Source organism: Hylobates moloch, unplaced genomic scaffold, assembly GCF_009828535.3.
Source record: "Hylobates moloch isolate HMO894 unplaced genomic scaffold, HMol_V3 SCAFFOLD_1, whole genome shotgun sequence".
NCBI lineage: Eukaryota > Metazoa > Chordata > Mammalia > Primates > Hylobatidae > Hylobates > Hylobates moloch.
This window is the reverse complement of record NW_026652276.1, coordinates 13,915,673-13,932,408: the sequence shown is the minus strand read 5'-3', so window position 1 is coordinate 13,932,408 and position 16,736 is coordinate 13,915,673. Positions and strand designations below refer to the sequence as shown.

Below are 16,736 nucleotides of genomic sequence, written 5' to 3'. Positions count from 1 at the left end.
CCGGCCGGGCGAGGTGGTTCAAGCCTGTAACCCCAGCACTTTGGGAGGCGAGGCAGGCGGATCACGAGGTCAGGAGATCGAGACCATCCTAGCTAACATGGTGAAACCCCGTCTCTACTAAAAATACAAAAAATTAGCCAGGCGTGGTGGCGGGCGCCTGTAGTCCCAGCTACTCGGAAGGCTGAGGCAGGAGAATGGCGTGAACCTGGGAGGCGGAGCTTGCAGTGAGCCGAGATTGCATCACTGCTCTCCAGCCTGGGCGACAGAGCAAGACTCTGTCTCAAAAAAAAAAAAGAAAAAAAAAAAAAGATGCCTCACTTGTGAGGCTTGCACTGACCTCCAGTGTCTTGGCTCTGGCTCTCGCTGCAGGTCAGAGTGACCCCCTTGGGCTACCCTTCTCTTGACTTTCCCTTTAGCTGATGAAAATTATTTCAGCCCTCTGCTTGAATCTCAGAACCAGTAGGCCTTGGTTTTCCTGGATCCGGTATATAAGTATTCCTCAATACAACTATGGAGGCTTGCAACATAATGACTTTATGGACCAAAGCTTTACACTCGGAATACATGGGTTACACACAAAAAAACAAGGCCTGTGGATATGCCATGTGTTCTGGGGAAGACTTTTTACAAAACCAAAGAATTGAGTTGTCCTCTTGGGGTCTATGGAGGAATCATCTGGCCTTAGCATGCATGATGGTGATTTTCTTAATTGCTTACTAATATGGTTTTGCTGTTCCCCCACCCAAATCTCATCTTGAATTATAGCTCCCATAATTCCCACGTGTTGTGGGAGGGACCTGCTTGGAGGTAATTGAATCATGGGGGTCAGTCTTTCTCATGATAGTGAATAAGTATCATGAAATATAGTGGTTTTATAAAGGGGAGTTCCCCTGCACAAGCTCTCTTGCCTGCCTCCACGTAAGACGTGCCTTTGCTTTTCCTTTGCCTTCCCCTATGATTGTGAGGCCTCCCTAGCCATGTGGAACTGTCAGTCCACTAAACCTCTTTCCTTTATACATTACCCAGTCTCGGGTATGTCTTTATTAGCAGTATGAGAACAGACAAATACACCTACCTAAAATTAAGCATTCGTATGCTGTGTGTAGCAGATATCTCTGGAACCCCATGTACCATTCTTTCAATCCCCTCTTCAATTTCAGCCCCAACTGTAGTGTACAGTTTCCAGTGAGCTCAGACCACCTGGCACTGACGACTCACTGAAGCCTGCTCTGCCTTCTTTCTGCTCTGGGGCCTTCTCTGAACTGAGGGGATGTTGGGCCACTCCCCTCCTCTAAGCACAGCTTGAAAATAGAGAAGGATCAGTGTCCTGGGGACCATCTTCAACAAATGAGAAATGTGAGCCAGCTGATGAATAATCTGTCTTCTCCTTCAAGTGGAGAATTCTGGAAGACATCTGCTTCTTTCTCAGGAGGTTCTAGTGGAATCAATTTCCCATTGCCCATGAATGACCTTCCACACCTTTCCTCCCTCCACCTGCCCGCCTGTTCCTGGCTCCTGAGAGTAACTCACAAATAAATTACCTGCATCTGAGGCTCTGCTTTCAAGGGAACCCAAGCTAAGATGCTAAGAAACGAGATGCTTGATTTGTTTTAAGGAGTCATCGCGGGAATTCATAGTGGTGCTAGCCTCCATTAAAGTTGTGGTTTATTCTTTTTTTTTAGTGAAGGTCTGTAATACCTCAGTATATGATGAAGCCTGTATGGAAACTATTGTAGCAGGATGAGCCACAGACAAAACTCTTCAGACACCAGATTAAAGAAGGAAGTGGTTTATTTGGCTGGGAGCGTCAGCAGACTCACGTATTAAGAGCCGAGCTCCCCAAAAAAGAAATTCTTGGCCTTTTTAAAGGCTTACAACTTTAAGGGGACCACGTGAAATGGTCGTGATAAATCGAGCAAGCGTGAGGAACGTGACTGGGGGCTACATGCATCAGCTAACAGAACAGGAAGTTTTGCAATGCTTTTTCATACAGTGTCTGGAATTTACAGGTAACACAAGTAGTTTAGGTCAGGAGTTGATGTCATTATTATTATTATTATTTTTTAACTCCTAGGGCCGGGTGGTGGTGCCAAGGTTGTCTGGCTATTTATCTTCTGTTTCTTTCCCACTTTTTGCTTTCTCTCTTTCCTCCTGTCTTGTGAACTAGGCAAGGTGAGGAAAAGAGGGCAGCAGGAGTAATAGTGGTCTCCTTCCTTACCATGACTTCTATTACTGTCTGAAACTAAAGTGTGGGCTAATGGTATGTACTATGATCCATTTGATAATTGATAACAACCTTGAGGAGGAAATGAGGAAGCATATATTGACCTAGGGAAGGGAGGTCTGATTTCTAGTTCCAGCTTCAGTCTTTATAGTTTGACACTGGCTAAGTCGAATGTCTCTCTGGCTTCAGTGTCCTCATCTCTCTTTCTTTTTTTTTTTTCTGAGACGGATTCACTCTTGTTGCCCAGGCTGGAGTGCAATGGCGTGATCTTGGCTCACCGCAACCTCTGCCTCCTAGGTTCAAGTGATTCTCCTGCCTCAGCCTCCCTAATAGCTGGGATTATAGGCATGCGCCACTACACCCAGTAAATGTTGTATTTTTAGTAGATAAACATGAGCTTTACCGTTAATTATAAAAAACAATTTTCATGCTTCCACAATAAGACTGTGTTTACATATAATTGTAATTATTTCTATGATAATGATTTATGTAAAATGAATATGGCCTGTACCCCATACTGCTTTGTTTTACAGATATTTGTGTGTGTTTTAACTATAATTTCACTTGAATGAAGATATCATGTTCTCGGCCAGGTGCGGTGGCTCATGCCTGTAATCCCAGCACTTTCAGAGGCCAAGGCGGGTGGATAGTTTGAGTTTAGGAGTTCAAGACCAGCCTGGACAACGTGGTGAAACCTCGTCTCTACTAAAAATACAAAAATTAGCCAGGCGTGGTGGCAGGCGCCTGTAATCCCAGCTACTCAGGAGACTGAGACAGGGGAATCGCTTGAACCGGGGAGGAAGTTGCAGTGAGCCGAGATCGCACTACTGCATTCCAGCCTAGGCGACAGAGCAAGACTCCGTCTCAAAAAAAAAAAAAAAAAGATACTATGTTCTAGTATTGAGTAGCTTCCACATAAGATACTTGTCATATCTTTTCTGAAAAAAAGAAAGAGTAAGACACTGTGACTCTGCTACACGCAGGAATTAGTACTCGTTAGGATGTATCTGAGATATTTAGAAAGAATGGCTGAATAATAAATTCCAGTGCAATAAATAGCATTCTAATAAATTAGGTTTGAAATAATTTTGTAATGTTAATCTCATTTAACACATTTATTCACTGACCAAAAAAACTCCCAAACAATTTAAGTCACATTTTAGAAAGTTTTTTTTAAAATTATTATTATTATTTTTTGAGATGGGGTCTCACTCTGCCACCCAGACTAGAGTTCAGTGGCATTATCATGGCTCACTGCAACCTCTATCTCCCAAGCTAGAGCGATCCTCCCACTTCAGCCTCCCAAGTAGCCAGAAACAAAAGGCGTGTGCCACCAGGCCTGGCTAATTTTTGTAAAGAAAGGGTTTTGCCATGTTGCCCAGGCTGGTCTCAAACTCTTGAGCTCTAGGGATCCACCTGCCTCGACCTGCCAAAGTGCTGGGATTAGAGGCATGAGCCACCTCACCCATCCACATTTTAGAAAGTTTTAAAGGGACAAATATGAAATGGTACATCAATCAAAATAAGCACAAGGAAATACAATTCTAGTCAATATAAAGATACTAAAAATAGTTTATTTATGGCTATTAAATGGAGAAGAAAAGAAATCTGTGATTAAGACATGAGAGAGAGGGAGGAGAAGAGGAGACAACAGGAATGGAGGAAGGAGAAATGAACACAGACTACAGGGAACCAAGAGTAGTCGTAAAGAAAGAAAAAGCATCCATGGGCTGGGGTGCGTGTTAAGATGTAGGTACATGGAGAGTTCCTTTTTTGTTTTGTTTTGTTTTGTTATCAGCTTTATTGAAATATAATTGACATACCATAAAAATGACCTCCCTTTTTTTTTTTTTGAGACGAAGTCTGGCTCTGTCACCCTGGCTGGAGTGCAGTGGTGCAATCTCGGCTCACTGCAAGCTCTGCCTCCCAGGTTCACGCCATTCTCCTGCCTCAGCCTCCCTAGTAGCTGGGACCACAGGTGCCCACCACCATGCCCGTCTAATTTTTTGCATTTTTAGCAGAGACAGGATTTCACCGTGTTAGCCAGGATGGTCTGGATCTCCTGACCTCATGCTCCTCCCACCTCGGCCTCCCAAAGTGCTGGGATTACAGGCATGAGCCACCACGCCCTTCCCAAATTTTCTATTTTCTTCTTGAATCAGGGTCAATAATTTGTGTCTTTCGTCTATGTTCATATCAGCTGTGAGGTGGTCATAGATGACTTTTATCAGGTTGAGAAAGTTCTCAACTCTTCCTAGTTAGCTGAGTGTTTTCGTCATGACAAGGTGTTGGCTTTTGTCAGTTGCTTTTCGAAGCATTTTTATTTTTTATTTGATTGATTTGTTGTATTACATTTCCTGGAATAAATCCCACTTGGTTATGGTGTATGATCTTTTTACTGTGCTGTCGGCATAGTGATTTTATTGGCATACAGTTGTTTTTTTTTTTTAACCTCCCTTCCCTTTGTTTGGTTTGGTCTAGTCAAGGCTTATTAGTTTCATTGATCTTCTCAAAGAACTAACTTTCGCATTCGTTGATTTCCTCTATTGTTTTGCATTCTCTGTTTTATTTATTCCTGCTCTAATCTTCATTTCCCTCCTTCTGCATGCCTTGGGTTTAGCTTCCTCTGCTTTTCTCTAGTTTCTTAAGGTAGAAGGTTGGGTTATTGTTTTGAGATATTTCTTTTTTTTTTTTTTAATGTAAGTGTTTACAGCTGTAAGTTTCCTTCTGAGGACTGCTTTTGCTACATCCCATAAGTTTTGATATGTTGCGGATTTTTTTTTTCATTTCAAAGTTGTTTTCCACTTTCTCTAGTGACTTTTGTTTTTTTGACACATTGTTGTTATTGTTGTTTTTGCCTTTAAGATGGAGTCTCTGTTGGCCAGGTTAGAGGGCCGTAGCGTGATCTCGGCTCGCTGTAACCTCTGCCTCCTGGGCTCATGAGATTCTCCTGCCTCAGCCTCCCAACTAGCTGGGATTACAGGCATGGACTACCACAGCCGGCTAATATTTGTATTTTTAGTAGAGACAGGGTTTCACTATTTGGCCAGTTTGGTCTCGAACTCCCGACCTCAGGCGATCCACCCACCTCGGCCTCCCAAAATGCTAGGCATGAGCCACCACTCCCGGCCAGACACATCGGTTATTTAGGAATATGTGGTTTCCTTTCTGTCTGTTACTGATTTCTGATTTAATTCCATTGTGGTTTGAATGTATGCTTTATGTGATTTCAGTCGTTTTACATTTATTGAGACTCGTTCCATAACCTACCATATGCTTTATCCTAGAGAACATTCCACGTGCAACTATTCTGTTGATGTTGGTTGGAGTAGTCCTTAGATGCCTGCTAAGTCTACTTGGCTTATAGTGTTGTTCAAGTCTTCTATTTTCTTGTGGATCTTCTGCCTAAATTTTATTAATTAGTGAAAATGTGGTATCAAAGCTGTCAACTTTTATTGTTAAATTTCCTATTCTGCCGGGCACGGTGGCTCATGCCTGTAATGATGTCAGGAGTTCAGCCTGGCCAACATGGTGAAACCACGTCTCTACTAAAAATACAAAAATTCGCTGGGCGTGGTGGCACGTGCCTGTAGTCCCAGCTACTCAGGAGGCTGAGGCAGGAGAATCGCTTGAACCCAGGAGGCGGAGGTTGCAGTGAGCCTAGATGGTGCCACTGCACTCCAGCCTGGGCAACAAGAGCAAAATTCTGTCCCCCCAAAAAATAATAAAAAAATAAAATCAAATTTCCTTTTCTTCCCTTCAATCCTGTCAGTTTTTGCTTTCTGTAGTTTGGGGTGCTACTGTTAGGTATATATACAGTTGTAGGTTTTATATCTTCCCAATGGGTTAATTTTGTGTCACCATGAAAGTCCCTCTTTATTTCCAGTAACATTAAAAAAAATCTATTTTGTCTGATATAGGCAACACCAACTCCAGTTCTCTTTTGTTTACTGTTTGGTATACCTTTTTTTTTTTTTTGATCCTTTTACTTTCAACCTATTTGGGTCTAGTGGAGAGTTCTTATACTGCCTTAGGTTATGGATTCATATTACATTATCATCATTAGTACTATTATGTGACATTTGTTTTGCTGACTATCTACTGCTGATAGGTTTTTTTTCTTCAACAATTCTGAGGCTCTATATTGAGCTATATTAGTACATCATCATGAAGAGTTAAAGGCGGGTAAGGATTATTTTCTGAGCTGCAATATTGATTAAAGCCATGTGAATGTATAAGATTCTTAGAAGAGTTGACATTAAATCAAGGTGAAGCTGAGGTTTGAGCCTTACTTAAAGTCTGATATTTTCCACTCTAACTGTGGACAGTACTGTAGCACTGTTATAGTACTTGCTCTGAATGTTAGTCTAGCACCTCAGGGTCTTCTTCAGGACAGCTGAACATCAACCACGCGATGGTAAATGTGCATCAGAGTATGCCTGGCATCCCACCTCCTCCTCCTCCGCCTCCTCCTTGACTGGCTCTGGAAAGCAAATAGGGTGTAACAATAGGAGTGCTGGAATGTTCCTGTGTGGGGCTGACCTTTGTATCGCTGTTAATCCTTCTATTTTCAGACACAAAAATGATTAAGTTAAAACTGCATGAAAGTCTTTTCTGGGCCACAGGGCTGAGCTGCTTTTGCTCTTTGCAAATACAAAGAATTTAACAGGATTCTCCCCTTCTCAACTTCCTGTCCCCCACCCTGACCTTCGCACCTTCCCAATACGAGGAAAAAGCAGGAAGTTTTCCTTGCGGGTTTTTTTTGTGATGACATGATGGGGCCAGTTGATCAATGGGGAAAACCCCATGTGGCAACACGCCTTTTGTGTACATTCCCAATATTTGCTATAAATAGGGCCATCCCAGGCTGCTGTCAGAACATAACAGCACTCCCAAAGAACTGGGTACTCAACACTGAGCAGATCTGTTCTTTGAGCTAAAAGCCATGTGCTGTACCAAGAGTTTGCTCCTGGCTGCTTTGATGTCAGTGCTGCTACTCCACCTCTGCAGCGAATCAGAAGGTAAGTATCGCTCTTTCTGCTAGCACAGAAGAAAGAGTATTTTCCTTTTCCTTTAAGACTTGAGCTCAACTGGGGGTCCCTAAGGGATGGAAAACTGTTAGAAAGTATACAAGAGGTAGTGATGGAAGTTGTCAGCCCATTGTGGAGTGCAGGAGAGAAGAGTTACTGCTGCGGATCAGGCTTTCCTCTCTGCTGTCAATCTCAGCAGATTTGGGGAGTGGTGGGCTCTTAGAGACCCCTAAACTTCAGGACAAAGCCAAAGTGCTGTTTCTGGGAGTAATATAAAGCGTGTAATGTTACCAGTAGATGGGGCCGTTTTGAAATGTAGAGAATCCTCCCACGTCCCCAACTTTCTTACCTCCCAACTTAATAGTTTTGGTAAAGTTTAAAACTCATCCTTTAGAAGTAGATTATAATACCTGACATCAACATCCCCACAAGTCATGGGGGACATTGCCTGCCAACTTTGAAATAACATTAATCCCTTACCTTACAGCATGTTGTAATCTGACTCAGGGGAATGTCCAAGTATTGCTTTATTGCTCAATAGTCACACAACACTTTTAGCAACAGGTGCATTCCTAAAAATGCACATCAAATTTTTTTATTTTATTTTATTATTATACTTTAGGTTTTAGGGTACATGTGCACAATGTGCAGGTTTGTTACATATGTATCCATGTGCCATGTTGGTTTGCTGCACCCATTAACTCGTCATTTATCATTAGGTATATCTCCTAATGCTGTCCCTCCCCCCTCCCCCCACCCCTTTTTTTTTTTTTTGAAGCAGGGTCTCACTTCATCACCCAGGCCAGAGTGCAGTGGCATGATTACTGCTCACTGCAGCCTCAGCCTCCTGGAGTCAAGTGAACCTCCAGTCTCAGCCTCTTGAATAACAGGGACCATGGCCATATGCCACTCACCTGGCTAATTTTTTTACATTTTTTTTTTTGTAGAGACAGGGTTTCACTATGTTGCCCAGGCTGGTCTCGAACTCCTGGAGGCAAGCAATCCTTCCTCCTTGGCCTCCCAAAGTGCTGGGATTACAAGTGTGAGCCACCATGCCCAACCACATGTTGAACTTTTATGAACAAAATTAAACATTCCTATTAATTAATAGGACAATTTCAAAGTGTTTTCACTCCTATAAATCATATTTCTCTTTGTAGCTCTATTTCTCAATACTTAGTAGCCAGATAATAGATTAAAATCTGTGAATTTATTCATTTTCTGCTTTTGGAAGTTTATCTACATAAGGGTTCCTTCAAGCAGTAGGGAAGGGGCTGCTCATATTCTTGAATGATTATAGTGAACTGAAATGAAATATTGTCAATTTGTATTTCTTACTAAAGATATCCCACTTATGAGAAGTCATGTGTTTCTCAATTCTATTATTGAACCAAAACTTCTCAGCACACAAACTGTTTTTTCAAAGAACTGTAAACTATGTTAGATTGGTTCTTAATGACCTTACAAAGGTTTTGAAGACATTGAAACTCTTCCACTAAGTGGTTTATTCATCATATACATGAGATTCACTAGATTTTTCACAACGTAAGGTAGTTTTATAATACCAATCACAGGATAAGTTTATTCATGTGGACCCAATACCTTTCACTTTTTTTTTAGCAGCAAGCAACTTTGACTGCTGTCTTCGATACACAGACCGTATCCTTCATCCTAAATTTATTGTGGGCTTCACACGGCAGCTGGCCAATGAAGGCTGTGACATCGATGCTGTCATGTAAGTTACTAATTGATTTTAACTCAATTGTATCAGGAATACCTAGAAACTTCAGTTTTAAAAATGTTTGCCTTTTTAGAGTTTCATTCAGAAATTACTGATGTTTTGAACATAGGATATTATTTTAAAGAGAAAGAAATGATGTGGCAGAGATAGCTTTGTCTTAGTACATATCTACTTCAAAGTTCACTTTAAATAGGACTGGAATAAGGCAAAAACTTTTTTTTTTTCTGATTTTTTGGTCAAAAGGAACTAGTATAGGGCAAGAATCACTTTCTAAGGCTATTAAAGTGATATGTTAGGAAAATATGGAAGATACACATTTCGAAATGAGCATCTTCTACCAGAAAATGTTTGAGACCAAAAGTAAAATCTCAGACTAATTATACTATCACATATAATTTTCTTGATTTATATAGGATATTATATTTTGGAATTATACAAGTTATTGATCAGATACATACATATTCTATGTAACCACCAATAGCAAAATTATATGACAATTCTGGGACTTTATCTTCCTGCCATTATACTATTATTTGTTACATTGCAGAGAAAGGGAGAATCACTTTGATTTTGCATTAATCTTCATCAGAAGCATTTTTTTGCATTTTGTTTTACCTCATCAACTGAAATGTTTAGTGTGTAATCAGCTGGAATATAAAATTTCCATTGTATGTTCTATGAAAAACCCATTTAAAAGCTCGTTAAGCACAAATCAAATTTTCTGATTTTTTCAGCTTTCACACAAAGAAAAACTTGTCTGTGTGTGCAAATCCAAAAAAGACCTGGGTGAAATTTATTGTGCGTCTCCTCAGGTATGTTACACTGACATTTAGCCTCTGCAAATGTTTGAGGAAAGAGGAGTGTGCAAAGGGGTGGGCCATAGGTTTTCTGGGATTCTTTAACTATTGTGGAATTTTTAAAGGGAAAATTTGAGTTGGACCACAGAAACAAAGAATGCATTTTTCCACTTACAGGTCATCATCACTGTTATTATTATTTTAATTTAGTGATTTCTCACGTGATATATTAGACTTCTCTATGCATTTGATAGTTACTAGCTGCCCGATTCTTCTTACAAAGATGCCTACTATTTATATAATTTAAAGGCAATCTGTCATTTGGTTGTTTGTTAAAAACTGAAAAATGAACATTAGTTAAACAGAGATCAATGGTTCTGATTTACACTGACAATAATAGACAGTAACACTTTATCAATGGACAGAAGGCACCTAACACCAGCGTGCCATAGATACTGAACTTGGAGACACAAGGTAAGTGTCCATAGCCTGTTTCTGTCATTAATGAGCTGAGTTAGGTTGGGCAAGGGCCATCCTCTCTAAACGTCAATTTCCTCATCTGAACTCAGAGCTGCTTGACATACCGAGTTGAGATTAAGGGCAGATGAAGCAACCTTTAGGTACCAAAGTCATTCCCACCATGCAGTCACCTTGTCATTACTTACACTTTTCTTCTTTTTCATTTTACAGCAAAAAAGTCAAGAACATGTAAAAACTGTGGCTTTCCTGGAATGGAATTGGACATAGCCTAAGAACAGAAAGAACCTTGCTGGGGTTGGAGGTTTCACTTGCACATCATGGAGGGTTTAGTGCTTATCTAATTTGCGCCTCACTGGTCTTGTCCAATTAATGAAGTTGATTCATATTGCATCATAGTTTGCTTTGTTTAAGCATCACATTAAAGTTAAACTGTATTTTATGTTATTTATAGCTGTAGGTTTTCTGTGTTTAGCTATTTAATACTAATTTTCCATAAGCTATTTTGGTTTAGTGCAAAGTATAAAATTATGTTTGGGGGGTGGGGAATAAGATTATATGGACTTTCTTGCAAGCAACAAGCTATTTTTTTAAAAAAAAACTATTTAACATTCTTTTGTTTATATTGTTTTGTCTCCTAAATTGTTGTAATTACATTATAAAATAAGAAAAATGTTAATAAGACATATTGAAAATAAAGAAACAAAAAGTTCTTCTGTTGATTGAGTTTTGTATCATTTTTATGATGTGTATTGAAACCATTTCCAGGCACAGAAAATATAACAATTTTCTGAGAAATTATATCCTCCACTTACTTCTAGTTGTTCCCTTTATCTCAGCTCCTCATGGCCCTGGACTTGATTTTACATGAATTATAATGGAACAGTTGTTCTTTTTTTTCTTTAATTCAAAGTCGTCCAGGTTAAAAGTTGAAAAACATCCTATATCTGAGATTTATAACCCAATGTTTATTGATTTAAAAAAAACTGTTTAAAATAAGAAACCATGCCCACACACCTTTTGACTACAGGGACACAACAATCATTTAGAATATACCTTCAGGAATCACTTCTTCCATCCTTCCGTCACCAGCCAGGATCTCAGCACACGAACATTCCTCCATTCAAAAGTCCTCCCGAGTCATCTTTAAGCAGTTTCCGAAAGGAAAATGACTATTCAGAGAGTTCTTCGTGGCTGCCTTGCTAACCGGCGGGGAGCTCCCAAACGTGTGAAACCTGGTAAGAGCCCAGCAATAGGATGAAAAGACTCAGAACCAGTAGTTACTATCACCACATTCATGCACCAAGGTTCACAGAGTGCCTCGGATTCCAAAGGACACACAAGATCACTGGAGGCAGGCACGCTGATGATATGACGCAAAATCAAGACATATAAATCCATAAAGTAGGGCAGTGGTGGGTCATTTGATGTGGAGCCAAAAAAGAGTAAGTGGCTCAATAGTCTCCAAGGGCGTCTGCATCCTCAGGACCAGCAACATTGAATCATCAGGGAAAGTATGCTCAACATCCTGTGTGTTGATTCATCATCACACATAGGTTTAGTATGTGCTGGGCACTGTGCCAAGTGCTAGAGAGAAGAAGTAACTTAAAACTTAGTAACTTGCTGCTAGATAATTAAGGCTCAGCAATGTGGCCAGAGGCAGGAATGAGTAAAGCAGCTTTTACAACACTGGGTGGTAAGCACTTCAATAAGGAAAGTCATCGGGCATCGTACCTGAGGGCTTCCAGAAGAAGGTACTATGCAGTTGAATCATATTAAATAGCCAATATTTGATGTCATTGACCTGAGAAGGTGACAATTTCACAAGATTCAGCCCAATACTAGTGGTATGAAGAATCAGTAGGAAGTAGCCAGTTGGAAAAGGGACAGCAGGAAGTGTTTGGAAATACCTGCGGGCATGTGTAGTTGTCACAATGTCTGAGGGTGAGTACAAGAAGCATTCAGTGGGTAGGAGCCAGGGTTGCTAAACTCACTAGAATGCAACGGATGGTTCTGCACAATGAAGAATTGTCCCGCCCCAAATGCCAATCACGCCACCATTGAGCAATACTGGATGAAGAGGAGTATACACAAGTGGGGGCAGGGGTGGAGTAGCTGCAGATTAAGTAAAACTGTTACCTCAACTACTTGAGGTGGTTTGGGCTTGACCATGGAGCCCTTGGGAAACCACTGTAAAGGTCAAAATACATGTTGTTTCTGCACGGCAGAGGAAAGGGAGGTGGGGTGGATGGAAAGCAGAGGTACCAGCGACAGCTGCAATGAGGAGGCTGAGAAATGGTGAACCTCAGTCACAGCCATGGCAAAAAATAAAAAATAAAAAAAATAAAGCAGTAGAGGTGGGATTGTGAAGCCTGGGACTTATCCCAGACACCCCTTCTCTCCCCCCCACCCGTCACTGTTGGAACAGCACAGCCAAAGCAAGGCATTGCCGGGCGGCAGCAGATTTGTCTCGTTGCTGGAAGGCCTCAGCAGGTAGGGCTTGTAGAGTCAGGAAAGGAGAAAATTTTGTTAGCACTCTGAAGCTGTCTGAATCTTTTGAGGCCAGGACGACTAATAAGTATTAAGTGAGTTTCTGAAGACTGAAATCTCCAGGCTGGAATGCCAATTTATTAATCAACAATGAAAGCATCCAAGTGTCAAGCATATGGACATAAGCACATGGCTAGATTAGGGAAGCAAGCTACCTGAGCAGTCAAATTGGAATCACAAAGCTGGTTTGTTAAAGCTGGGATCATAGGGCAGGGCCTCAGCTATGTAATTTGAATATTTAATGCTCTAGTTTTCACTGGATTAAATATGATCTTGGATTAGGGATGCCACTCCCAATTCACAGCTCTCTCTCTCTTTTTTTTTTTTTTCATTTTGGAAAAAAGCCTTTCTATTTACTGTTTAATTGAAGTATAATTTATATGCAGTAAGATACACAAATCTTTTTTTTTTGAGATGGACTCTTGCTCTGCCACCCAGGCTGAAGTGCAGTGGCATGATCTTGGCTCACTGCACTACACCTTCTGCCTCCTGGGTTCAAGCAATTCTCCCGCCTCAGCCTCCTGAGTAGCTGGGATTACAGGCGTCCACCACCACGCCTGGCTAACTTTTGTATTTTTAGTAGAGACAGGGTTTCTCCATGTTGGTCAGGCTGCTCTCGGACTCATGACCTCATGATCTGCCCAACTTGGCCTCCCAAAGTGTTGGCACTACAGGTGTGAGCCCCCGCACCTGGCCCAGATACACAAATCCTAATTGTGCAGCTTAATAAATGTTTGCATATGCGTCTACCTGTGAAACAACCCTGCCTCCTTCAAGACAGTAAATGTTTTCAACACAGCAGAGGAAGGCGCTCTCATGTTCCCTTCCATTTGTACAACCCAAGGGTAGCAGCTGTTCTGGCCTGTTTCACAATAGATTAATTTGCCTTTTCTTGATTTCATGTATATGGAACTATCCAGCATGTACTTTTTGGTTTTTGACTTCTTTTACTAGAATCTTCTGTCTCTGAACTTATTTTTAATGCCATGTATAGTATATGAATTCACTCTCATTCTTAGGTTCAAGCAATAGTGATATGGTGAAGGTCTCCTTTGAACTTTCATCAAGCTCCTTGACTCTCCGAGGTGACACCATAGGATGCCTTTGCTCTCCCCTGGACTAAGTAGCCCTTTCTGTTTGTACAGTCTTCTTAAGAACCACTGCTAGTTTATGTAAGAGTCTAGTCCTGTCTCCTAAATACACTCTAAAAATCTGAATGATTCTGAGGTTTTTGGTCATATATTTTCCAAAAGTCTCTTGTGTAAGACTGCTGATGTCTGGCCATAGCCATAGGCCCTATGTGTGGATTTGACTTGCTGTATTCTCAGAGTTGTCTCCAAGTTCTTCGGTGCCTCCCTGGTCCTTTCCATTAGTGTCATCTTAAGAGGTAAGTAAGATAAGGATGGAATAATATCTTGCCCCTGGCAATCTGTAGGTCGTTGGTAACTGTAGGAGTATTCAGTGAGGTAGTGTAGGAGAGAGAATCCCAATGACAGTGGGTTGAAGAATGAATGATGACAAGTAGTTTGGCAACGAAGGTAAGAGGAAATAAAAGCTAGAAGGGGAGCCTTTTATCTTTAGATGAAAAAGTATTGAAAGAGTCAGGGAGAGGAGAGAGAGAGAGAGAGAGAATGAGAGAGAGATTGAAGACATTATAAAGAGTTGAAGATTCTGAAAGAGTAACAAATGGTACCTCAACTTCTCTCAAAAGGCAGGTTTCCAGAACACAGTTCAGTTGAGTCATCTCTTCCTTTGGAACAAAATTCACTCAGGAAAGAGTGGGAGTAGGTGGGGAGAATTTTGCAATTTGGGATGGAGGAAGTTGACAGACTTTGAATCTGGTGGTCTTGCTTTTCTTGGTGAAAGACTAGTCACCTTTTGAGAGTGATGAGTGAGCTTTGACATGAAAGGATAAGCTTTGAGATAGTCAGTAGAGGACACAGGGGTACACTCAAAGTTGTTCCACAGTGTTGGGGTTCACTGAGGTTGGAGATAACTAAGCTGCTGTGATTTCCATTGGCACACACCAGGTGGCCTGCTGCAGTTTGGGTGTAAGAATAGACAGTGGTGACTAGTTGGACTAGTTTAGGGTCAGGCTTTGCACCTAGGCGCAGTACAAGGACAAGAGGGCAAGAGAGTCAATGATAGAGGTACAGAGAGGGGTTAAAGTGCTGAACCATGCAGTCTAGACCAGAGACAGGAGATGAGGTCCAAAAGTATCTGAGACACTGAGAGAGTATGGGGAGGCCCTCAGATAAAAGGACTCAATATGGTCAAAGAGCAGGAGAATGGGAGGGCCGGAGGGGCTGGAGCAGCTCCAGGAGCCAAAGTCCAAGTGTGTGACTATGGGTGTGCAACTCAAGTGATGGGGTAGCAGGGTGATGATTGGAAGGCTACCAGGATGGATGAGTCATTCCCATTGATTTTCCCTCTACTTTTTCCTTTAAAAAAAAAAAAAAATAGAGATGGGGTCTCACTATGTTGCCCAGGCTGGTCTTGAACTCCTGGGCTCAAGCATCCTCCTGCCTCAGCCTCCCAAAGAGCTGGGATTACAGGCATGAGCCACCATGCCCTGCTTCCCTCCACTTTTTATTATGGAAAATACAAAAGTGGAGAGAATCATATAAAAAGCCCCCATGTATCCATCATCTGGATTCAACTGACTAATGGCCAATCTTGTTACATCTACACCACCCAACGCACTTCTTCCCATCTATCCCCCTGGATTACTTTGAAGCAATTTCTAGATATTAAATTATTTTGTTTATAAGTATTTCTCCCTCTCTCTCTATATATGTACATATATATACATATATATATGAACTTTAAAAAACATACAATTTCACTCATATGGATTTAAAAATCAACACTAATTCTCTAATATCACCCAATGTCCAGTCAGTGTTCAAATTTCCCTGCTTGCTTTAAAAAAAAATTGTTTTAAAAAACATTATTTGCATCCATCTTTTCTTTAAATGAAGATATAAAGATGTAGGTGAAGGTGTAAATGAAGACCCAAAAGAGGTCCACACACTTCATTTGTTTGGCTTGTTTTTTTTTTTACTTTTAATCTGAGAGCTCCTCACCACCAGCCCCCATCTCCTTTCCTTTTCCTTTGCAATTTATGCTTTGGAGAAACCAAGACATTTGTTCTGTGGTTTCCCACCTTGTGGGTTTTGTTAATTGCATTCCTGTGGTGTTGTTTAGCATGTTCTTTGGCCCTACTTAGAAATAGAGGCTGGGTTGGATTGGAATTTACTATGCAAGGGGACAAGGCTACTGAATAAGTGGCATTGTGCCACATGGGTACAAAGTTGTCCACACTGATGTCATCAACAGGAATGAAAGGGAACACTGAGCTGAAGAACTGATCAAGGCCATTAACTGACAGCCAGCGGGAGGGGAAGTGGATGGTCTAATGACATCCATATGCTTCAAAGAAGATGATGGGAAAGGTGTATAGGAATGAGAAAGTGCCATAATGGAAGCACAAGAATACTGGTCTCTACCCACTCCTGGCCATGTGGTGGGAGACGAGTGAGAGAGGAGCCCCTTCATCTTGAGAAGACCCCAGGGAGAAGTAGTGTTCTTGCCATAAAATCAGATTTCAGATGAAGCCGGGAGATGGAGAAGTGGAAGATGGAAGGACAGAGAAGTTGCTTTACAACAGAAAAAAGTTTCCATTGAAGGTCATGGGGGGCATTGTGGAGTTGAGTTGGAGGCACAAAGGAGAATTGGGATGGAAGCACTAGCAGTATGAGAAAGAAAAGATGAATGCAGAGATTTGGGTAGTAATCATGTCATTAATAATATTTAGATTATTTAAGCATTTGTATGTTAATATCACCTGCTAAGATTGCCAATGTACCTCATTGGAATATGAGCTCTGAACTCTATTTTTATGCCTGTTCTTGGAT

The 16,736-nt window shown here is 41.1% G+C and overlaps 1 protein-coding gene across 2 annotated transcripts; it reads left to right on the top strand.

Moving 5' to 3' along the window:
• Nucleotides 1-7,099: 7,099 nt before the first annotated feature.
• CCL20 (C-C motif chemokine ligand 20) lies at nt 7,100-10,981 on the top strand. Of its 2 annotated transcripts, none has more exons than XM_032753308.2 (4): nt 7,100-7,245; nt 8,878-8,989; nt 9,730-9,807; nt 10,483-10,981. In XM_032753308.2, the coding sequence occupies exons 1-4, from the start codon at nt 7,170-7,172 to the stop codon at nt 10,502-10,504; spliced, it is 288 nt and encodes a 95-aa protein (XP_032609199.1). In that variant the 5' UTR covers nt 7,100-7,169; the 3' UTR covers nt 10,505-10,981. The 2 variants fall into 2 exon arrangements, with proteins under 2 accessions (XP_032609199.1, XP_032609198.1); XM_032753307.2 differs by having other exon boundaries at nt 8,875-8,989.
• The last annotated feature ends 5,755 nt before the right edge of the window (nt 10,982-16,736 follow it).